We start from the raw sequence: 23,083 nt of genomic DNA, 5'->3' as shown, positions 1-23,083 counted from the left end.
CACCATCAAAAAATCTATGAAGAATAAATTCTGGAGATGATGCAGAGAAAAGGGAACCCTTGTACACTGTTGATGGAAAAGTAAATTGATACACTCAATATGAAGAACAGTATGGAGGGTCCTAAAACAACTACAAACAACTACCATATGATCCAGCAATCCCACTCCTGAATATATACCTGGAAAAGACAAAAACTCTAGTTTGAAAATATACATGCATCCCAATGTTCATTGCAGCACTATTTACAATAGCCAATATATGGAAGCAATGTAAATGTCCCTCAACAGATAAATGGATAAAGAAGATGTGGTATACACACACACACAAACACAAACACACACACAAGAATACTACTCAGCCACGAAATATAATGAAGTAATACCATTTGTGGAACATGGGTGAACCAAGAGATTATCATACTAAATGGAGTATGTCAGAAAGAGAAAGACAGATATTCTATGACATCACTTATTGATGGAATCTAAAAAGATGATACAAATGAAATTAGTTGCAAGGCAGTAACAGACTCATCAGAGAAGGCAATGGCACCCCACTCCAGTACTCTCGCCTGGAAAATACCATGGGTGGAGGAGCCTGGTAGGCTGCAGTCCATGGGGTCGCTAAGAGTCGGACATGACTGAGCGACTTCACTTTCACTTTTCACTTTCATGCATTGGAGAAGGAAATGGCAACCCACTCCAGTGCTCTTGCTTGGAGAATCCCAGGGATGGGGGAGCCTTGTGCTCTGCCATCTATGGGGTTGCACAGAGTCAGACACGACTGAAGCGACTTAGCAGTAGCAGCAGCAGCAGCAACAGACTCATAAAATAAACTTTTGGTTACCAGAGGGAAAAAGAAGGGGAAGGGATAAATTAGGAGTTTGGGATTAATAGATACACACTACTGTGTATAAAATAGTACTACTGTCATGCTGGAGAAGACTCTTGAGAGTCCCATGGACAGCAAGGAGACAAAGCCAGTCAATTCTACAGAAATCAAGCCTGAATATTCATTGGAAGGACTGATGCTAAAGCTGAAGCTCCAATATTTTGACCACCTGATGTGAAGAGCCAACTTACTGGAAAAGACCCTGATGCTGGGAAAGACTGAAGACAGAAGAGGGTGCTAGAGAATGAGAGGATTGGATGGCATCACCAACACAATGGACGTGAGTTTGAGCAAACTCTGGGGGAGAGTGAAAGGGAAACCTGGTGTGCTGCAGTCCATGGGGTCACAAAGTTGGACACGACTGAGCAACTGAACAACAATGTATAAAATGCATAAATAAGGTCCTACTGTATAGAACAGGGAACTATACTCAATATCTGCAATAATCTATAATGGAAAAGAACCCAGAAGTGTTATGTATATCAGAAACGGACACAACATTGTTAATCCACTATGTGAAAGTGAAGTCACTCAGTCATGTCCAATTCTTTGCGACCCCGTGAACTATGCAGTATACAGTTCATGGAATTCTCCAGGCCAGAATACTGGAGTGGGTAGCCCTTCCCTTCTCCAAGGGATCTTCCCCACCAAGGAAGTGAACTGGGGTCTCCTGCATTGCAGGCAGATTCTTAACTGAGCTATGATGAAAGCCCTAACTATACATCAATTAAAAAAAAAAAAAGTAAAGTTGGAAAGTGGGCCAGCAGATAGCACAACGAGCAAGCAGCACATTACTGTCAAGCCCTATTGTCATTTCAGACACAAAGCTGGCCCCTTTCCTAAAGCCTCCTCCAAGTGCCATTTGGGAACACTAGTTGGGTAATACAACAAACCAAGGCCAGCCTCCCATCTCATCTTGTCTTCACTGCCTGCACTACTTCTTCAAAGGCAGTAAGCGAGGGGCCCACATAGCTAAACTCCCCCCACCCCCGACGGTTGAAGCTGCCACAGCTCAGGACATTAGGGAGTTGGTCTGGGCAAACCTGCACCACGTCTTCCTTCTCTGAACAATGCATCAGCAGCAGCCACTCTGCTCAGCCTGGGGGACACTGTGTGTCACAGGGGTCAAATCAACCTTTTGCTGGGGGCCAGGAATATCTGGGCCCAACACCCTCACCTCTGTGTGTGTTCATTTGCTAAGTCGTGTCCGACTCTGTGTCCCCATGGACCGCAGCATGCTAGGCTTCCCTGTCCTTCACCATCTCCCAGAGTTTGCTCAAATTCACATTCATTGAGTTGGTGATGATATCTAACCATCTCATCCTGTATTCGAGCAATAACTCTCAGAACACAAAGACCTAATGTCATCTCTCTCAATCTCTTTCTGAAGTCAGGAACAAGATTTGGAAACCTCCACACAAGCCAGGAGGTCAGCCTGCAGAAGACGGTGCCTGTGTCCAGTTCAGAGAGGACAGGTAGCAGCTGCCAGAGCCACTCATCCTGGAAAGAGCCATGCTGGTCATTGCCTGACTCACCTGTATGTCCCTCTTGTCTACCTGCTGCCTGATCCTGTCTATGGGAGGCACACAAAGTTTTGTCCAATCACTGACTAACCAAATGACTGAATCAATGGATTCTTCTCAGGGAGAGAAGCGATGGCTTGCCTTTTAAACTACAAGTGAGGGCACTGATCAACTGTACGCAGGGTACAGGCCAGATGCCTTACAGTCGCCTCTGAGTTGGACCCAGTCCAGCATCCCAGCCCCTTTCCCATGACCTTGATCCAGCTACAGACCTGAGCTCAGTTCCCTCCATGGGTCTGACCCTTCTGGGGGCCCTTCCACCATTTCCCAGCCAAGGAGACCCTCTTCATTACAAGGCCCAGTCCAGATGGCCCTCCCAACTAAAAAGCCCTCCCTGGTCCCTTGCTGTGAGTCAGTGGTTGGATGGGAACACTTCACGCTCCCCAACCTCTGCCTCATTGCAGGTTCTGTTCTTTACAGGTCTGTCTAGAAGATGCACTCTAGCCTCCCCACCCCCAGCCCTGAGTGATGTAGGGGTGAGTGGACACCTGATTTCTTGCACAGTGGAGGAGTTTCTTGCAGAATGGGTATCCTTGGATTTGAATGCACTTTGCCTTGTGAGGTCAGGCACCCAGACCTGCCCTCTCCCATCAGGCTGTGCTAGCAGATGTCTGGGTGGCCAGCGCACTGGAAGCAGTTCTCCTCCCCAACCCAGCAGTTGTCTGATGCAAAAGACACCAAGAGCCCCTCCCACCAAGCTGTGTGCAGGACAGAGTATGCTGCCACCCAAGCAGAGTCATTTGGCGTCCTGTGTGTACAAACAGCCACCACTCAGGCACCAATTCCTGGTGTCAATTCTCCCATTTTGTCAACAGCAATCACGAGGCCTCAGGCACTGTGAGGGCCTGACAACTGGGGCCCACTGTGGACACCTCCAATGCCTGTCTGTGCTCTGCATCTCCCAATGGGCTGGCAGGAACTGTCAGATCAGCATCACATGTGAAGGGATGCCCTGCCCGACCCTGCCTGCCCCCTGTCCCCTTGGTGGCCCTGGAGATGTCTGAGGAGAGGTGGCGACATGGGGCCTTGGTACAGGGTTCACATCCCCTGCCCCACTGGTTATGAGGACCCATCCTAGGAGTAGTCTGTGCGCACTCAGCCCTGAGGTCAAGGCCACAGCCCAGCTCCTAGAACTTTTGCTGGGCTGGCAGGGGGAGAGGAATTCCCTGGCAAGTGAGAAGATCCAGGCATGTGGAACATGGGAGGAATAGAGTGAAGTAACTTCTTTGCTTTGCTCTCTACAGGCAGATGACCAGCTCAGGGTAAAGAACAGTGAGAGCCAAGGGGGGTGGCAGGGTCTCCCCAGTAGCTGACAAAGCTTTAGGCAGTGGACAAACATCAGCCCAGGATTCAACAGGAGTAGCTGAACCTCCAAGAGACTGAACGTTCCGCCAAGGCAGGCCTGAACCGCTGGCATTGGAGGTCCTCTTGGGAAAACCTGCATCCCTGACACGAGGGCCAGGGAGACCAGGAGGCAGGGTGCAGAAGACTGGGACATCCCAGATTTCTGAACTTCTGAGCCTGCAGCAGCAGCCCACCTCCTACACTCCATTAAGAGCTGGTGTCCCCCCCACCCCCAAGGGAACAAACAGGACCAGAGTCCTCCCCCACATGTGCCCTCCGTCCCAGGAAGCACAGGAGCTGGCCACTCCAATCTGCAGTAGGACCCAGAGTACTACCAGCATGAGAACCAAGGAACCATGAGAAGAGCTAGTCACCTACTGCCTGGCCACCAAGCAGAGCGAAGTCACTGTGCAACACAGACCAGGCTCAACGGGCCTCGTGGTGGAGGAGACGGACGACACCCTCCACCCCCCGTCACCACTATCCAGGGGCTGCAGCAGAGGTCATGCAGTCACTCTGAGCAGCCAGGACCCAGGGACCATGACAAGGTCTGCCACCACCCAGGAGGCCGGACCCACAGAGCAGGGCAGGTGGTCAGTAAAATATGGCCTCCCGGAGGCTCAAGAGGTGAGCAACTGGCCAAGGTACAGTCCAAAACTACACTGAGGCCAAGGGCAGCTGCCCCAGTAAACAGGTCAAGATCCCTCGTCCAGGTTCAGGCCCTGAGCCAGTTCTCAGGTCGCACTGAGGAACAGGGACGGGGTGGGCCCCTGGTGTATGGATGCTGCTGCACCATAGCAAACAGACACAGGGATGACCCCAGCCCCTTCCAAAGGGACATTGGGCTCTGTGTCGGTGACCCCATGTGGGGTGGTGGAACCACCAAAGGGGTGGAGGTTGCCAGACAGGGTCAACTTGACACTGACGTGACAGACACAGTGAACTCTGACTCTGCGACCACTTTGGAAGGACCCACTGTGCTGGGGTTTCTGGGCACAGGGGCTCAAGGGGTAAGGGACACAGGGCCAGTCCCGAGGATTTGTCAGTCAGTCTTGAGCTGGGAGAGCCTGGAATGTAGTATCCCCAGAGCCAGGTGCAGGGCTTAGTGAGACGTCTGTCGAGGACTCCTTCAGAACCTGGGGGAACATGTGATGTAAGGAAAAGATGGTAAGGCTGAACAGAACTCCATTGAGTGAACTCCATTAAGTAAAATAGAAACGCACAGAAAATGGGCGGGGGGGTGGGGTGGGTGGGATACATGCCCCACTCATGAACTGGAAAACCTTCTCACTTCTGGTGGCACCTCACAGGCGTTCTCTGCTCCTAACTCCTCACACCCTCTCTGTGCTTGGCCAAGTTGCCACGGTGGGCATATAAGTACTCAAAGGGTAGCCAGACGGGGCTCCCACCCAGAGCACAAGAGTCCACTCATGGAAGTCCTCTCACCATGGATATGGGATGGCAATGCACACTCCAGTCTTCCCTTCCTACTCCTTGATCTCACAAACTAAACAGCTGGATCCATTCAGTGCGCTGCAGCCTGCTGTCTGGAAGCCTCTTCCAGTGCTGGGCAGTCCAGAATTCGGGTTGTGGCCAACCTGCCCAGACAGAAGACAATGAAGAGCACATAGACCCCAGAACTCAGGAATGATGGACACGCATAAACCAGCATCTCCCACCCCTGTGTCAAACGTGATATAAAGGCCTGTGATGTGAATGTGAGTGGGGCAGTGCCAGAGGCTCACAGAAGGTCCCCCTGGGCAGTGCCCCAGCCCTTTGGCATACAGCACCCTGAGTAGCGGCAGCAGAGTGGCCACCCATGTCCACAGGTCCCATGTGTGCCATGTCCTCTCAAAGAACTGCAGCGGAACTGAGATGAAATCAGAAACACATCCAGTTCTCAGGTTGGCCCCTCCATCTGGGTGGTATAGAGAGGGGTGTGGACAACAGGACCTGCCCTGGGAACAGAGAGGAAATAGGTCTGGCTGACCTCCCAGAGCTACATGGCTGCCCCTGGGCTTGTCCCACGTGCAGGAGTCCAAGGCCCAGGACTAAAGCCAGGCAGGGACCAAGGGACCGACATGAACGTGAAGGAGCCCTCTCTCACGGGCAGAGTGCTGGATGCCAGGACAGCATCTCCTTGGGGACTGCTCGGCCCAGGTATGAGGGGGTGGATGGCGGCCCCCAGCGGGAGGGCCTGACAGACACGCACTGACCTGTGGGGCACTTACGGCTCCACGAGACCAGGTGAATACTGAGTTCGTTGCTAGCCTGAAAACAGAAGAGAACGAACCTACAATACAAACACCAGGGCGGGATGAGTGCCCAGACCCCGAAAAAAGTGCCCACAACTTGGCACAGAAAGGACACATGGCTCAGCAGAGAGATGAGCAACAGGCATTTCAGAGAAGAAAACACATCGGCCAAGGAGGACATGAGGAAAACCGAGAATCTGGGTCAAGCCTGTCCCAGGTCAGGGTCAGTGTTGCCTGTAAACGCACAGCAGGAGGAAAGTGGAACCCTCACCAAGCCTCAGAGACCCAGGTGGGGTGGGAGGCAGCACTCCCCATGGCCCAGTCCTCACATGTGGGCATGTGAGGAGAGCTGGGGCCAGCAGCAGGGAAGGGACAGGTGTGGAGAAACGCCACAGAGCAGGACCTCACAGCTGCCCCCATCAGCAGCCACACTTCATAGGTGTCCAATTCACTAGGCAAGGTCTAGTTCAAAACCAGGATTCGGGAGGATCAGCAGGATCCCACCCACCATTCACAGGACCCTCCCTCACGATCTGAAAGCACTACCAGGAGGTTCTGGGGTTTCTGGAGGCAGCTGGTAACCACTCTCAGGGCGAGGAGCAGGGCACCAGCATGAGGGAGGTGGATGTGGTGATCGCTCGGGTACCCGCAGTGCTGAGGCCTCAAATCCAGGAGGCAGCCTCTGCCCCTCAACTCGTGGCTGGCAGGCTTCTGCGAGGAGAGAGCAGGCTGCACACTGGAAGAGAAAGCACTGCTCCAACTCAACATTCCCATGGCAGCAGTTGTGTGGGTGCCCGGCTAATGGGAACCAGGTAGACACCGACCATACCTTCCTGGGACTTGGCGACGCTCAGGAGTCCAGACTCATGCCCAGCAGCCACAGCCTGGGAAGAAGAGGGGGGCAAAGGTGGGCAGCAGGAAGATGCAGGGCGCCCCAAAACTCCCAGACGAGAGCGGCTGACACTCGGGCAGACAGAGAAAGGAATGTTACAGTCATGCCTGGAAGGAGGACAATAGGTTGTCAGGACAAGAGGAGCCAGTAGTCAGTCCAGGGGCAGAACTGCATGAGAAAGTGTGGAGTCCCGGATGAGCTCTGCACAGAGTGCTGGGTGAGGAGGAAGAAGACCTCAGACCACCGGAAGCCCCCCAGGGCACCATGGACGGGTTGAGGCTTAAACAGGAAAGGGCTCAGCTGCACTTTCAACCCGGGACTGACAAGGATAGATGTGTGTGCTATGTGACACTGAACCGATAGTGTGTGCAACTCCAGCTGGAGGAGGAGAGACAGCAGGGGTCCAGGAGAGTGCGGGGGAGGGGATAGGGGGTGGGGGTTAGGCTGACAGAACTGTCCCCAGGCCATGAAGCCTGAACTCAGCTAGTAGCAGCGGGGACAGGAAGAGGATCCTTTACTCTGATCAGGGAGGCTGGGGCACAGCAGGGAGAGCAGCGGTCAGGAGCAGAGTCAGGGGGCTGCCCTGGGTGGGCTGAGCCCTCAGACAAGAGGAAGAGGACAGGAAACAGTTTTGAAAGTGAAGCTTCTTTTCTATGGGACATCTCAGGTCCCAGGGGCAGCAGGAAACTGAGGATTTTCCTTCGCATCTGCAAAAAGACAGACTGTTGCTCAGCACTGGGCCAGCAGCCCCAGGGTCGCTTGGAAGGGAGCCAGCCTGGGCTTTCAGCCCAGAGTTGGGGAATTCCGCCCAGAGGCTGCGCCTCTTCCCGCTTCCCTGGCCCCTGGGGTCCACCCTGAAGCTCGGATGCAGTCGCTGAGGACACTGGGTCGCGGTCACTTTGACTCTCGCCGAATCTCGCGGACTGGACGCCTATGGTACGGACTCAAAAGGGCACAGTCTGGGCTCCGCCATGGAGCTGGACAAGCCCAACCTCCGTGGGTTCCCCAGGCCCACAGCTCCATTCCTGTACGCCCTGCTCGGCTCGCCCGGTGGCTCCACCCCGCTCCGCTCCGCCTCGCCCCGCCCCGCCTCGTTCTCCAGAAGCGCCTCCTTCTCCAGAAGCGCCTCCTCACCCAGGTGAGGAGGAGCTTCAGCCCCAGACTCCCCTGCCTGCTCCTCCCATCTCCTCTCCTCTTTTCCGCCCGACCGCTCACTTCCTGCTCCTCCCTCCGGTCCCGCTCCAGGCCGCAAGTCTCGAGGCTCCTCTCGGCCTGACCTTCCAGGCACCTCAGAGCGTGGCGGCTCCTATTCTGTCTCCTAGCAGACAGGGCCAGCGAGGGAAAGCGCCTTTGTTCGTACGTGCGTGTCTATGTAACTGCGTGCTTACGTGAGTACGGAAGCCATACACACCGGAAATCAGGGGCTTCAGTGTTTGTGGGCGCGACGGGACTAAGGCCAACTGGCGCCGTCCCCCGACAGCGGTCCCGGTGGCGGACTACTGTCCTGCCTGGTGGCCACTGCCCGGCCATCCCAAAAAAGCGCCCGCGACTCGCTCTACTTGCAGGAAGGTGGGACCTGCCTCGTGTGCAGACGGTACCTCCGGGCGGGGGTTTCCAGGCTCTGGGACCAGGAGCCCCTGCCAGGGGGCCGAGCCGGACCTTCCGGTCCCCTCCACGGCCACAGTCCCCGCCTGCTTTCCTTCCACGTACGTGTCCTGGCGATGCCCCGGGACACATGCGAAGATGCCAGCAGACCTGCCCTCCAGCCTCCTGCTCCTCCCCCCGGACTGTGACCTCACACGAGCCCCCCCACCCCGCCCCATCTGAGCTCCCCACACCAGGCCCTGACCTGAAGAGCTCAGCTGCTTGTACGCGTTCCCCTCCTGGTGGGGCCAAACCAGAAGTCCATGTAGGGCGGCCGACTGACTGTGCCGGCCTCCGGATCCTTCCAGAGTGGCAGTGTTAGGGGAGGAATCATTTTCTCTTCGTAGTTGCCCCAGTCTCCTGAGCTGTAAATCACCATCACCATGGATTTCTGTGCTGACCCTTGAGGCACTGTGGGGTCCCTGTCCCAGTCACATGACAGGCCAGCTGCTGTGATGAGCAGAACCTACCCTGAGGGAACCTGCATGTGTGTTTCTCATCAGTTGGGCCCTCCTGGATCCCTGTGGTCTGAGGCCCCTGCCAAGGAGAAGAACATAGTGGCTTGTTGTCCAACATTGCTATCTTCTCACTGGTGATTTTCTCCCTGTTCCCCTGGTCCTTGCGCAGGTGAAGACACACAGACAAGCAGGCGGAAGAGTGTTTTCACCTCTGGCCACCAAGCAGGCACCCTTTGCTTCGAGTGGTGGGAAAGCTTGAGCCCCTTCTTGCTCAGGGATTCCACCCACACAGATGAGATTCAGAGGTGCCCAGGAGGAAGGGGTTGGGTTGGCTGAGACACTGAGTGGCGGAAACTGGGCAAGCCTGGGATCCAATCACATACCCCAGTAGAAGACATAGCAATGGCCATGCCCCAGGGGCCAGCCAGGCTCCCTGATAACCAAGCCAGACCCAGTGAAGAGGGTGACCCTTTGTCACCCAGCACGTCGACAGAAGTTCAGCGGGATGATGATACTCAGGGCTAGCCAGTGGATGAGGACATGGCACCCTTGCCTGTGGTTGGTGAAGTGGACACAGGGGAGCCTTTGTGAAAGACCATTTGCTAGTGTGTGTCAGCACCTCAGGTGTGTGCCCTGTTCCCTGGGCCACCTCCTGCATGACTCTTCAGTCAGTGTGTGGTCATGTTGAGTGGCTGTATTGGCAGAATGAGTTTTCCCTACCCTTCCATCAGGAGGGAAGCATCAGTAACTTGTGGGACCCCAAACACTGGGAGGTGTAAACAGACACCATATAAGGGTGAAAACAAACGCATGAAAATAGATGTGCAGACGTGGAGGAGTGTGCCCAAGGTGCTGGGAGTGGAGAAGCCATCCCCCTTGCCCCTGCGGAGAGATGTCCAGACAGAGCTGACCCTCTGGCTTAATTTGCTGGCAGTTATGTTAGGGTCACACAGGCCGGCTGGCTCAAATACGAACCGTGTTGGTTCAGGAGGCCAGCAGCCGAGGTCGAGGTGTCAGCGGAGGTTGGCTGTTGTGAGGGCTGTAGAAAGAGTCTGTCCCATCCACCCCCTCACTTCTGGGCATTGCTGGCCATGGTGGGTGTGTCTGGCCTTGAAGATCTCCGCCTTCCTCTTCACCCCAGTTCTCCTGTGTGCCTGTCTTGTCTCTAAATGTGTCCTTTGTATGGGGACAGCCGTCCTGTTAGAGGAGGGTCCATCCTAATGAGCTCACTTGACCTCCATCAGCTCTGTGAAGACCTTTCCTTTGTCTGTAAGGTCATGCCAAGGTACTTGGGATTGAGACTCCAGCACCTGAATTTGAGGGGACACAATGTGACACCTCACACCCTACAAAGGCTCTGAGGTAGGAACTGACTGGAGTGTTCCAAGGATGGAAGGATGGCCTTCATGGTTACCTGGGGTGAATCCAGGGGCAAGGAGAGCAGGCCATCAGGCTACGAACCAGATCACATGGTTCCTCATGGGCCTGGGAGAATTGTGGCTCTCCTATGCTAGGGGAAGGAAAGGCCCAGAATACTCTGGGCTGGGTGCCTCTAGGACCTTGTCCCCATCCTCATACTACTACTACTACCACTACTACTAAGTCGCTTCAGTCGTGTCCGACTCTGTGCAACCCCACAGATGGCAGCCCACCAGGCTCCACCGTCCCTGGGATTCTCCAGGCAAGAACACTGGAGTGGGTTGCCATTGCCTTCTCCAATGCATGAAAATGAAAAGTGAAAGGGAAGTCGCTCATAGCCATGTTTAAATGGAAGCTCCCTCGGAGGTGCTGAGACTACTGAGGTTCAGGCCCATGGCTCTGATCCTCCACCTCCACTCCCCTACAGTGAACAGGGACCCCCCTCCAGGTATAAGGAAAGAAGTGAGGTTGGAGGTACGTGTAGTCCGGTCCCCTGCAGTCATGGGCTGTGACTCTGTGCCTCGGCTCCTCCTCAGGTGTCGAACAAGGTGACAGTAACATAGCAGGTAATTTGGGGTTTGAATTCTGTGATCCCTACATGATGCCATCCCAGGCCCTGGCGAGGACAGGAAGCATGCCATTCCCAGTAGTTTCTGCTCTCCGTTCTTTCTCTAGGCTCTGGGCAAGGGCTGGGGCATCTGATGACAGTGGAGGCAGTGATGTGGGAAGGACTGGGAGGAATGTGGCTGCCAAAGGTGTGGGGAAGATACCTGGCAGGGCTTTCTGAGGTCCAGGGCGCCCTAGGGCCGAGGCCAGATTGGTTAGCATGGATCTGCCCTCAGCAGCCCTGGGCTAAGATGGAGATCTCCAGAGCATGGGCAGGGATGGGGCCGGGAGCTAAGGGGTGGGGTGGTGGCTGGGGGTAGGGGAAGCTAAGCCCAGGACAGTGCCTGTCCGTGCTTTGAGAAGACTAGACCCCAGCCACTGGGCTGAGAAACCAGGGGGCTTGCCCTCCCTCCTCGGTGCTCCCAGGGTTTCTAGTCCCTCTGTCTTGGAACTCACCACGTGCCTTTCACCATGTACCTCTCTTCCACTGCCCTGCCCTCCTTCCTGACCTCCCCGCAAACTCCATGTGATAGACGGGTCCTCTGGGTCACCACCCCCCTATCTGTGGACCATGTGGAGACGGATGGAAAGAGCCAGCCCTCTCTAACCCCCCAGATTCTGTGTCAGCAGGCTTGGAGGATGCTCGGGCACATGGGGCTGAGGTCCAGCCCAGGGCTGTGAGATTGCAGGCCACTGTGTCAGGCTCCTGACCTTGGTGGTTCTGTGTTTCCACAGCCACGTGAGGCCCTAGGAGCCCTGGGAGATGAAGTTCGGCTGTCTGTCCTTCAGACAGCCTTATGCAGGTTTCATCTTAAACGGTGTCAAGACCCTGGAGACGCGGTGGCGGCCCGTGCTACGTGGCCACCAGCACTGTACCCTGGCAGTCCACATCGCTCACCGGGACTGGGAAGATGCAGCCTGGCGGGAGCTGCTGGAGCAGAGGCTGGGGATGAGCCCCACCCAGATCCAGGCCTTGCTGCGGGATGGGGACAAGTTCGGCCGCGGAGTGATTGCGGGCAAGTGACACCCTGCCCCACGCTGTCTGCATGGCCCCAATGCTGCCCTACATTGTTTTCTGTTGAACCAGTTGGTAAGAGGGGAGGGGGGAGCTGAGGTTTCTTCAGAGGAGCAGCAAGGGTCCCTTGGCTGGGAGACGATGGCCCAAGGTCCCTGACCACCAGTCTGGGCCTCAATGCCCATTTGTGCTGTGAGGCAGAGGTGGGTCCAGGTCTGCGTGTGGCACTTGTCTGTGTGTGTGTGTGTCCCCACATGTGTGTCCCCAGCAGAGACCATGAGAGGCAGGAAAGCACCCAGCCTGGGTTCCCCACTGCCACTGCCTGCAGCCAGGCCTGAGCAAGTCCCCTGACTCCCCAGGGGTGAGGCCCCACAGCAATAACTCTCTGGTGGTGAATCGCTTCGGGACCTGATATCCACAGGTTCCTTGTCAGGGTCCTCCTGCTGTGTCCCTGTGGCCTGCAGTGGGCAGACTGAGAGCTGCCTGTGGCCTGGTGGGTTTGTGGAGCACCAGACCTCTCCCTTTCATTTCACTCCTTCCCTCACTTGCCCTTGCCCCAAATTCCCTTTGCCAAGGTGAGCCCATCTGAAATGCTCAGCCAGAGGATTCAGTTCACTGGTTCCCTGCCGTGATACGTTTTAGTCTCTAGCAGGCGAGACTTTGAATGACCTTGTTCTCATTCTGTGTCCTGTCTTTGCACACAGGTCTCGTGGACATTGGGGATACTTTGCTGTGCCCAGAAAACCTAGATCCCGAAGAGGTGGAGGAGCTGGAGAATCAAGCCCTGTTGCCTGACCTGCGACAGAAGTACCTGACTGTGCTCACCAACCCCCGCTGGCTGCTGCAGCCCATCCCTGGAAGAGGTGGGAAGGACATCTTCCTGGTGGACATCCCCCAGCACCTGATCCCCTTTGGGCAGGAGGCCTGTCCAAGCTGGGCTTTCAAAAGGTGACCAAGAGACCAGCACATGGTGACACTGTTCCGTCACCATTGCACCCTGGACGTGCCCGTCTGGTTCAGTCTGAATTGGCCCCACCCTGGGGTGTTCTGCCAACTTGGTGTGGGTCGGGGTGCCGGGACACCCCTCGTGCAGTGCTGCTCTGGACTCAGCGAGAGTCTGCAGGAATTTGACCTTTATGATAAGATGGCATTGCCACTCGTTTTGGCCCTGCTGTGTCTGGGTGGTTGAAAGAAACGTGTTGTTGGGAAAACGCTTAGTGTTTTTCCTCTCTGTTCTGGTTCAAACTCCCCGATGTTGGAACAGTGACCAGGGGCTGATAAGGGAAGGCTGGGGACTGGGCTGTGCGTCGGCAGGTAGAGAGGCATCCAGCACGTGGAGAGGCCCACAGGCCCAGAAACAGGCCCCTGGATAGGGAGCTAGAGATGCTCAGCTGCTGATCAGAAACTTGTGGAATCGTTGGGGGACCCTTGAGGAGCCCCTTCTGCTTCAGCGTGCAAGACTCAGGGAAGGTGACTCCCCCAAGGTCAGGAGCCTGGCTGGGCCATCTGCTGAGTGGCAGGCAAGGCCGAGGGACCAGCCCGTCCTGAGCTCGGCTTGGGGGTCAGACCCTTGGCCGAGCGTGTGAAATGATGCTGCTTCAGTTGAAAAGGAACCATGGGGACCGGACTGAAGCCTGCCTGGGGCGTGGGCTTCCAATCTCATCTGGCTCACCCTGTGCCATGTGTGAATAGCATGGACAGACAGAAAGAACACAGACTCGCAGTTGTCATTCAATTCTTTATTTACTCCCATGGAGTTTTGCTCTACTTTATTACAGCCAGAAATCTATTTGATTACAAGAGAGTACTTTTGAGTGTCCCTAAGAAAGGCAATGCCCAAGAATGCTCAAAAGTGAAAGTGAAGTCACTCAGTCGTGTCCGACTCTTTGTGACCCCATGGGCTGTGGCCTACCGGGCTTCTCTGTCCATGGGATTTTCCAGGCAATAGACCTGGAGTGGATTGCCATTTCCTTCTCCAGGGGATCTTCCCAACCCAGGGATCGAACTCGGGTCTCCCGCGTTGTAGACAGGCGCTTTACCATCTGAGCAAACTACTGCACAATTGCACTCATCTCACATGGTAGTAAAGTAATGCTCAAAATTCTCCAAGCCAGGCTTCAGCAATACGTGAACCATGAACTTCCAGATGTTCAAGCTGCTTTTAGAAAAGGCAGAGGAACCAGAGATCAAATTGCCAACATCTGCTGGATCATCAAAAAAGCAAGAGAGCTCCAGAAAAATATCTATTTCTGCTTTATTGACTATGCCAAAGCCTTTGACTGTGTGGATCACAAGAAACTGTGGAAAATTCTGAAAGAGATGGGAATACCAGACCACCTGACTGCCTCTTGAGAAACCTATATGCAGGTCAGGAAGCAACAGTTAGAACTGGACATGGAACAACAGACTGGTCCCAAATAGGAAAAGGAGTACATCAAGGCTGTATATTGTCATCCTGCTTATTTAACTTATATGCAGAGCACAGCATGAGAAATGCTTGGCTGGAAGAAGAACAAGCTGGAATCAAGATTGCTGGGAGAAATATCCATAACCTCAGATATGCAGATGACACCACCCTTATGGCAGAAAGTGAAGAGGAACTAAAAAGCCTCTTGATGATAATGAAAGAGGAGAGTGAAAAAGTTGGCTTAAAGCTCAACATTCAGAAAACTAAGATCATGGCATCTGGTCCCATCACTTCATGGGAAATAGATGGGGAAACAGTGTCAGACTTTATATTTTGGGGCTCCAAAATCACTGCAGATGGTGGTTGCAGCCATGAAATTAAAAGACACTTACTGCTTGGAAGGAAAATTATGACCAACCTAGATAGCATATTAAAAAGCAGAGATATTACTTTGCCAACAAAGGTCCATCTAGTCAAGGCTATGGTTTTTCCAGTGGTCATGTATGGATGTGAGAGACTGTGAAGAAAGCTGAGCACTGAAGAATTGATGTTTTTGAACTGTGGTATTGGAGAAGACTCTTGAGAGTCCCTTAGACTTCAAGGAGATCCAACCAGTCCATCCTAAAGGAGACCAGTCCTGGGTGTTCATTGGAAGGACTGATGCTGAGGCTGAAACTCCAATACTTTGGCCACCTCATGTGACGAGTTGACTCCCTGGAAAAGACCCTGATGCTCGGAGGGATTGGAGGCAGGAGGAGAAGGGGACAACAGAAGATGAGATGGCTGGATGGCATCACCGACTCGATGCACATGAGTTTGGGTGAACTCCGGGAGTTGGTGATGGACAGGGAGGCCTGACGTGCTGTGACTCATGGGATCACAAAGAGTCGGACACGACTGAGCAACTTCACTGAACTAAGGGACCTAGCAGTTCAGAGATTGGGCTTGTCCTTGAAGTGCACACAGAGGACACACTTGTAATCTGAGGACTCTCCCTGCTCCTCCTCTGCCTCAGGGTCTTCATTTGGGACCATAACTGAAAGGGCCACCATCAGGATGTAGTAGCAGATCTTGTGCAAAGCCATCACCATATCATAATCTGGGTACTCTGGGGGGCTCTCGGGCAGTTCCCCTGTTCAATCACTTCCAGAAGTAGCTGGGGGCACAGACGTGGCATTGCTGGATGTGCCCTCTCCACTGGGACCACCCTGCTCGCTGCGGAGATGGTTTCTCCAAGCCCGCCTGGCTACACTGCCCATAGACCAAAGGCCAGAGAACACAAATGAGCACCAGCTGGGCATTCTGCAAGCAGGTGGCATTCCCTTCTGGACTTTCTTGCCCGCGTCTTGGGTGCACTGGTTGTGGTGGAGTCGAGGAGACTGGTTGCCACCGCTCGCTTCTTTGTCTTTGTGGTCGCTGTTGCACTGGCAGTAGGCTGAGCAGTTGTTCTGGGGTTGCCTTTCCTCCATATGTTCTGCAGGAGGAGAGGTTTGTCTCTCTGAAAATTGCAGTTGGGAGAGATCTGAAAGAAATGAATCACTTTAACCATCGGGTGGGAGAAGAGCCCTTCCTTGCTGCCCTCCTCCCCACCACCATCCCAGCCTTGCCTAACTGTGGAGACAAGGTCTCTTCATTCCTGGCAGGTTATGAGGCCCTAGCATGTCACTCCGTAGAGCTCCCCCCTGGCCGTCTTCACTTGAGGTGTTACTGGCCCTGCCTGACATCAAGTGGCCCCTTAAGGTTTGGGGTTACCCCTGTCTAAGAGGGGTGGGTCATGTTTGGGTCCTGTCTAAGAGGGGTGGTGGAACACAACACATCCTGCTTTCTCCTCTTTCCTTAACCAGCCTCTCACGAGAAAAATTTTTCCTGGGAAATGAAACCCATCCAGCACTCAGCTCGTCTAGCCTAGTCTTCTCGGAAGGGCTTTCTACGTTACCATCATCATCTTCTTCCCTGCAGAGCAGCCTGAAGAGTGGATTTTCCTGAACTCATACAGGTTCAGTTCACTGATGAAACTCTTGATGCTGTCTGTCTTGAAGATCTGCTCCATGCCTCTGCGCTGGAGGATCTCCATCCGGAAGAGATCTACTTCAATGACCACCATGTTTTCCTCGTCGTTCCAGCACGCAGAAGTGAAGGCCGCATCCTCCACGATCCTCCAGAGCTTCCTGGGGAAGGACAGCCCGAGGATGGCATTGTTCTCTTCCTCCTTGGTCGTTTTTGGGTTCAGGCCCTGTGGGGGAAGATTGTCTTGGAGGCGTCGATCTTGGCTCTCAGGTTGCTCACCCTGCTTCTCCAAAACCTCCCCTCAATCCACGTTTCAATCTGGGGAGGAATCACGGGAGTCCCCTGCTGCGGGTTCCCCATCAGTTGATGGGGCCAGCTGGGCTGCCTGTGCCTCATGGGAACTCTGACTAGCCATGGAGCCAGTCTAGCTCAGGAGAATTCTGTACCCAAGCAGTGAATGCTCAGGGCAGAAGAGCCTCAGACCAGGGTCAGGGTGCCCAATAAATACTGTCTGGAGATTCTAGAATCTGGATCGTGGGACAGGCAGCCAATTAAGTGATCTGCTTCCTTAAACGATAACAGTATTTATTTTTGAGGATGAAAGTGAGGTTCAGGAAGGGGGTCAAATATGGACTTTTGCTTTTTACTCAATTGTATCATTTAATATTATAAATAGTAGATAAATGTTTGTCCAAGTAAATAAAAGGATAAATATATGTGACTTACCATTCAAGAGGGCAAACAAGACACAATACCTGTAGAATGATCCTATTTAAATAAACCATATTGTATATGCATATATTTATATGTATGAGTGTTAAAGGAATAGGCAGAGTTCTGAAAGGATGTTCACTGAGAGGTTGACAGTGTTCTTCTTTGTGAAGGGAAGGGGACAGAGGTGAGAGTGTGACACTATTTCTTCTCTATTCTTCCCATTTGTTTGAACTGTTGAAAATACAGTTAGGGAACATGGTAGCTGTTTTTATGTGTCAACTTGGCTAGGCTATACTGCCCAGTTGGCTTGGTTAAACATGTCTCTAAATGTTGCTGTGAAGTTGTTTTTACATGTGATCAACATTTAAATCAGTGGACTATAAATAGATTATTCTCCATAATCTAAGTTGGCTGCATCCATACAGTTGAAGGCTTTAAGAGAAAAAGACAGGTCCCTCAAAGAGGAAGAAATTCTGTCTCCAAACTGCCTTTGGATTCAAGTTGTAAAAGTAACTCTTCCCTGTATCTTCAGCCTACCTGCTTGCACTGAACAATTCAGAGATACAGATATAGATATAGATACAGATACGGATATAGATATGTGTGTCTGTGTGTTTCAAACACATTCATTGGAGCTGAAAAGGCCTGACTGGGAATTCCAGCTTCCTCACTTCTGTGTTCTCAACCAATTAAACTTTATAGATTTCTATTTACTTATTGGTATATACAAGCAAAATGATGGAAATAATTATTTGCATTACTCTGAAAAGTGACATAGTGTTTGCCTGGTTCATTGAGCATTATCACAACTCAGCAAATGCCATTTATTGTGATGAAAAATGTTTCTTCAGTTTTCAGGGTAGTTTTTGGCAGACAAATGCTCCTACAGAGAACAACAGGAAAACCCCATTAAAACATCATGTATTCCCACCACAAAAAAAAAAAAAGATAATTATGTGATGTGACAGATGTGTTAGCTAACCTTAAGGCAGTAACACATTGCAACATATAAATGTGTAAAGTCAATACATTGTATACCTCAAACTTACATGATGTTATATGTCAATTATATCTGAATTTAAAGGAATTTTTAAAAAAGAATAATATAGGATAATGGCATGAAGGGGGACTAGGATTAACTATAAATGAGGAGGGTACCTAAAGCTCACATGCATGGTGGATTTGTTACCAAGTCCAAGCTCATGGGGCTTCAGGTGGTGCTAGTGGAAAAGAACCTGCCTGCCCATGCAGGAGATGTAAGAGACTGTGTCGAGAAGATCCCCTGGAAAGGGGCATGGAAACCCACTCCAGTATTCTTGCCTGGAGAATCCCATGGACAGAGAAGTCTGGTGGGCTACAGGCCATAGCATTGTAAACAGAAGCACGTGACTGAAGCTACGTAGCATGCACACATGCACAACAAGGTCATACTGCTAAGCACATGACAGGCCAAATAAATAGACAAAGTGTTAGAGCAAGGAATAGTGACTTTATTCAGAAAGTCAGCAGATCAAGAAAATGGTTCATTTGTATCCAAAAGAACAATTTTACCTGAGTTAGAATTGGGGCTTCTTTTATAGTAAAAGGGGAGAGTGTGGCTGGTTGTTGCAGACTTCTTGGTGCCAGGAAGACCATGGAGGAAATGTGATAATCCCTTGTTCTTGTAGGTGTCCAGGTAGGTCAGGTCATGAAATTCCTGTAAACCTTCAATAAGACAAATGCTATTTTCTGTTCTGCAACTTTTTATCTCTGTATGAATGAAAAGTGTTATGGCTTTAAAGGTTAAGCCTGGGAGTCAGAGACTTGAGAAAAAGTCTATTATGTATTTTAGGTGATAGGCAATGTTCTTTTACTGATTGAAGAGATGAAGGTGCAGAGCCAGCATGACTAAGCACAGGTGACAGAGCACAAAGATTAGAGCTAAAGGAAGAGATCCAATACGGAGTCAGGCTTGTTCTTCTCAGATACAGATTTATGGGATTTTTCTACTGTTCCTTGGACTGTTAATGTACATGATACATTTTTTTCCTTTGTATATATGAAATATTTTACAACAATAACATTAATAAATAGCAAACAATTATTTAAAGTATGACAGAAAATAGTTTAAAGCCATTGGAGAACTACTGAAGTGATCAGGACTTAAGGAGCCAACACGCTGGAGAAAGGAGAACCAGGAAAAGATAAACTGACATTTTGCAACTTCTTTTCCTATGGAGACATTTCCCAATTCTAGGGCACAGTGAAGGAGGCTGAGAATCCAGGCTTCATCCAGGTAGATGGCTATATCTGAGGACCAAAAAAAACCAGTGCAGCTTTCAGTGGTCTCACAGGCCCAGAGAGACAAAATTAGAGACTTAAGGAGCCAAGGTTGCAATGAGAAAGAAGAGATGGAGGACTGAGTCTGTCACATTGTAGTCAGAAGCTAATGAACTAAGCAGAAAGCCTTTCTAAGACAGATAATAGTATTTGTTTCATGGTAAGAAAAAGAAATAAAAGGTATTCATTATTAGAAAAGAAGTCAAACTGCTATTACCTGTAGACAACAGTTTCTATATATAAAAATCTCATGAAGTGAAAGTCACACAGTCGTGTACAAATCCCCATGGACTATAGAGTCCATGGAATTCTCCAGGCCAGAATACTGGAGTGGGTAGCCTTTCCCTTTTCCAGGGGATCTTCCTGACCCGGGAATCAAACCTTGGTCTCCTGCATTGCATGTGGATTCTTTACCAACTGAGCTATCAGGGAAGCCCCCAAATCCCATAGAATCTACCAAGAAAAAACTAGAAGTAATAAGTGACTTTAGCAAGGTTGCAGGGTACATGTGTTAGTCGCTTAGTCATGTCCGACGCTGTGACCCCATGGACTGTAGCCTCCCAGGCTCCTCTGTCCATGGGTTTTTCCAGGCAAGAATACTGGAGTGGATTTCCATTTCCTTCTCCAGGAGGTCTTCCTGACCCAGGGATTGAACCTGGGTCTCCTGCATTTCAGGCAGATTCTTTACCATCTGAGCTATAGAGAAGTCCAGGACTTCAAAGGGATATGAGAAAGCTTTGGGAGGATGGAAATATTTATTATATTGATTGTCATGATGGTTACATGGGTGTATACAGATATCAACATTTATCAAACTGTACACTTTAAGAATGTGCATTTCAATTATACCTGAGTAAGTTCTTTTAAATAAAAAGATTAAGTGAAGAAGGAGATGGCTGACAGAGACAGAAAAAATAAATGCCTGAAGGCTCTGAAGAGGTTGGAAAATGACCACAGTGAGGAGTCTGTAATCAGAGAGTGGGACACTTGAATCACTGATGATCGAGGTGGGAGAGGGCAGTTATAGGAGATGACAATGCCTGGGAAGTGACCAGGGGAAGTGGATGGCTGAGGTAGAGGTCATTTTTCTGCCTATTGCATACTCTGTTCTTTTTGCCTGAGCACAACTTCCCTCACTCTTTGCCTGGCCAAGTCTTACTCATCCTTCATGTATCAGCATTCCTGTCCCTTCACCAACAGCACCTCAACTGGCATTCCTGTCCCCATCTAAGTTAGGTTCTTCTCTAATGAAATCTTGTAGTACTTGCTTTTCTTAAGAAAAGCACTTAGCACAATGGTTACATATGTATTTCTGCAATTCCTTCAGCAGTTCTAAGCTCCACGATGGCAGGAACCATGAGTAGTTCAATGTCCCTTGTATCTCTAGCATCTGTGGTGATGCACTGCTGTTGTTGTTCAGTCACTCAGTCGTGTTTGATTCTTTGCAACCCCATGGACTGCAGCATGCCGGGCTTCCCTGTCCTTCACTATCTCTTGGAGTTTGCTCTAACTCATGTCCATTGAGTCCATGATGCTATCCAACCATCTCATCCTCTGTCTCCCCCTTTTCCTCCTGCCCTCAGTCTCTCCCAGCATCAGGGTCTTTTCTAACGAGTTGGCTCTTTGCATCAGGTGACCAAAGGATTGGCGCTTCAGCCTCAGCATCAGCCCTTCCAATGAATATTCAGAGTCGATTTCCTTTAGAATTGACTGGTTGGATCTCCTTGCTCTCCAGGGGACCCTCAAGAGTCTTCTCCAACACCACAGTTCAAAAGCATCAATTCTTTGGTGCTCAGCCTTCTTTATGGTCCAACTCTCACATCCATACATGACTACTGGAAAAACCATAGCTTTGCCTAGCTGACCTTTGTCAGCAAAGTAATGTCTCTGCTTTTTAATAAGCTGCATCTCTGACATTTGGGGCAATGCATGGTGAAACATACATCTTTCACATTTTCCAACTCCAGCTTGACTTCCTGAAGGACCTGAACTGACACATTTCATTTGAGGGTAGAGTGTATCTCTCCTTCTCCTCTTTCATTGCAAAGGCAGGAGAAAAGCCAAAACACTTGGTGTCCCATAGTCAAGCATATGTCTCTACCAGGGCCCAGAAGCACACCAGAAGCTATTTCTAGAAAGACATATAATCTCTGATGCTGATGGCATGGCCTTCCTCCAGAACCCCAGGGACGTAGGTGGCAATTCTCTTACAGGGGCTGGCCTTGAACTTGACACTTCATCTCTGCCCATTACTGATACATCTGACACCATGAGGACTGTCATAAAAGATGGTCCACACAACTGCTTCCACTGCAGCCTGGACCTGCTGCAGGTTCCTCTCCTGCACCCCAGCTCTGAGCCTTCTGCATCATCATATGGACTGTAGCAATAACCCTGCTGTCTTCTTTGTGGTGGAGGATTCAAGATGCAATTATTTGTCTTGCACTTTGGAGGGGACATCCTGTCATGCCTCTGATTCAGTTCAGTTCAGTTCAGTCGCTCAGTCCTGTCCGACTCGTTGTAACCCCATGAATCACAGCATGCCAGGCCTCCCTGTCCATCACCAACTCCCAGAGTTTACCCAGACTCATGTCCATAGAGTCAGTGATGCCATCCAGCCATCTCATCCTCTGTCATCCCCTTCTCCTCCTGCCCCCAATCCCTCCCAGCATCAGAGTCTTTTCCAATGAGTCAACTCTTCACATGAGGTGGACAAAGTACTGGAGTTTCAGCTTTAGCATCATTCCTTCCAAAGAAATCCCAGGGCTGATCTTCAGGATGGACTGGTTGGACCTCCTTGCAGTCCAAGGGACTCTCAAGAGTCTTCTCCAACACCACAGTTCAAAAGCATCAATTCTTCAGCGCTCAGCCTTCTTCACAGTCCGACTCTCACATCCATACATGACCACAGGAAAAACCATAGCCTTGACTAGACGAACCTTTGTTGGCAAAGTAATGTCTCTGCTTTTGAATATGCTATCTAGGTTGGTCATAACTTTCCTTGCAAGGCCTCTGATTACTGAACTCCTAAAAACTTCACTGAATTGTCAGCTCCCTGGATTTTCATAGGGTTTACTTCCCACGCTCTTGAGCACGTGTCTTACAGACCCCTCTTACTCATCTTCTTCAATCGATATTATGTCAGTTTAACTGATCTGAGTGATGTTCTATGGGCTGTCTAGGTGATCCACATCTCTTTGTACTATGTTATGAGATTGCGTATGATGTAGGGCAGGAGAGTTAACATAGCAGTGGAGTAAACTTTTTTTTTTAATTTTATTTTATTTTTAAATTTTACATAATTGTATTAGTTTTGCCAAATATCAAAATGAATCCGCCACAGGTATACATGTGTTCCCCATCCTGAACCCTCCTCCCTCCTCCCTCCCCATACCATCCCTCTGGGTTGTCCCAGTGCACCAGCCCCAAGCATCCAGTATCGTGCATCGAACCTGGACTGGCAACTCATTTCATACATGATATTTTACATGTTTCAATGCCATTCTCCCAAATCTTCCCACCCTCTCCCTC

At 51.1% G+C, this 23,083-nt stretch overlaps 1 protein-coding gene and 1 pseudogene across 4 annotated transcripts; one reads left to right on the top strand and one right to left on the bottom strand.

The window, feature by feature from the left end:
- Positions 1-7,842: 7,842 nt before the first annotated feature.
- LOC129639174 (protein EOLA1-like) lies at positions 7,843-17,235 on the top strand. 4 transcript variants are annotated; one of them, XM_055564126.1, is made up of 3 exons: positions 7,843-8,319; positions 11,826-12,106; positions 12,810-17,235. In XM_055564126.1, exons 2-3 carry the CDS (start codon positions 11,854-11,856, stop codon positions 13,055-13,057), a joined length of 501 nt encoding a protein of 166 aa, XP_055420101.1. In that variant the 5' UTR covers positions 7,843-8,319; positions 11,826-11,853; the 3' UTR covers positions 13,058-17,235. The 4 variants fall into 4 exon arrangements, with proteins under 4 accessions (XP_055420101.1, XP_055420100.1, XP_055420098.1 ...); XM_055564125.1 differs by having other exon boundaries at positions 7,843-8,323; XM_055564123.1 differs by having other exon boundaries at positions 7,843-8,351.
- On the bottom strand, positions 15,445-16,934 carry LOC129639973 (heat shock transcription factor, X-linked member 3-like; annotated as a pseudogene).
- Positions 17,236-23,083: the final 5,848 nt, after the last annotated feature.

This window comes from Bubalus kerabau, chromosome X (genome assembly GCF_029407905.1).
Source record: "Bubalus kerabau isolate K-KA32 ecotype Philippines breed swamp buffalo chromosome X, PCC_UOA_SB_1v2, whole genome shotgun sequence".
Taxonomy (NCBI): domain Eukaryota; kingdom Metazoa; phylum Chordata; class Mammalia; order Artiodactyla; family Bovidae; genus Bubalus; species Bubalus kerabau.
Note: the sequence above shows the minus strand (reverse complement) of the source record. Positions and strands in the feature narration are given on the sequence as shown.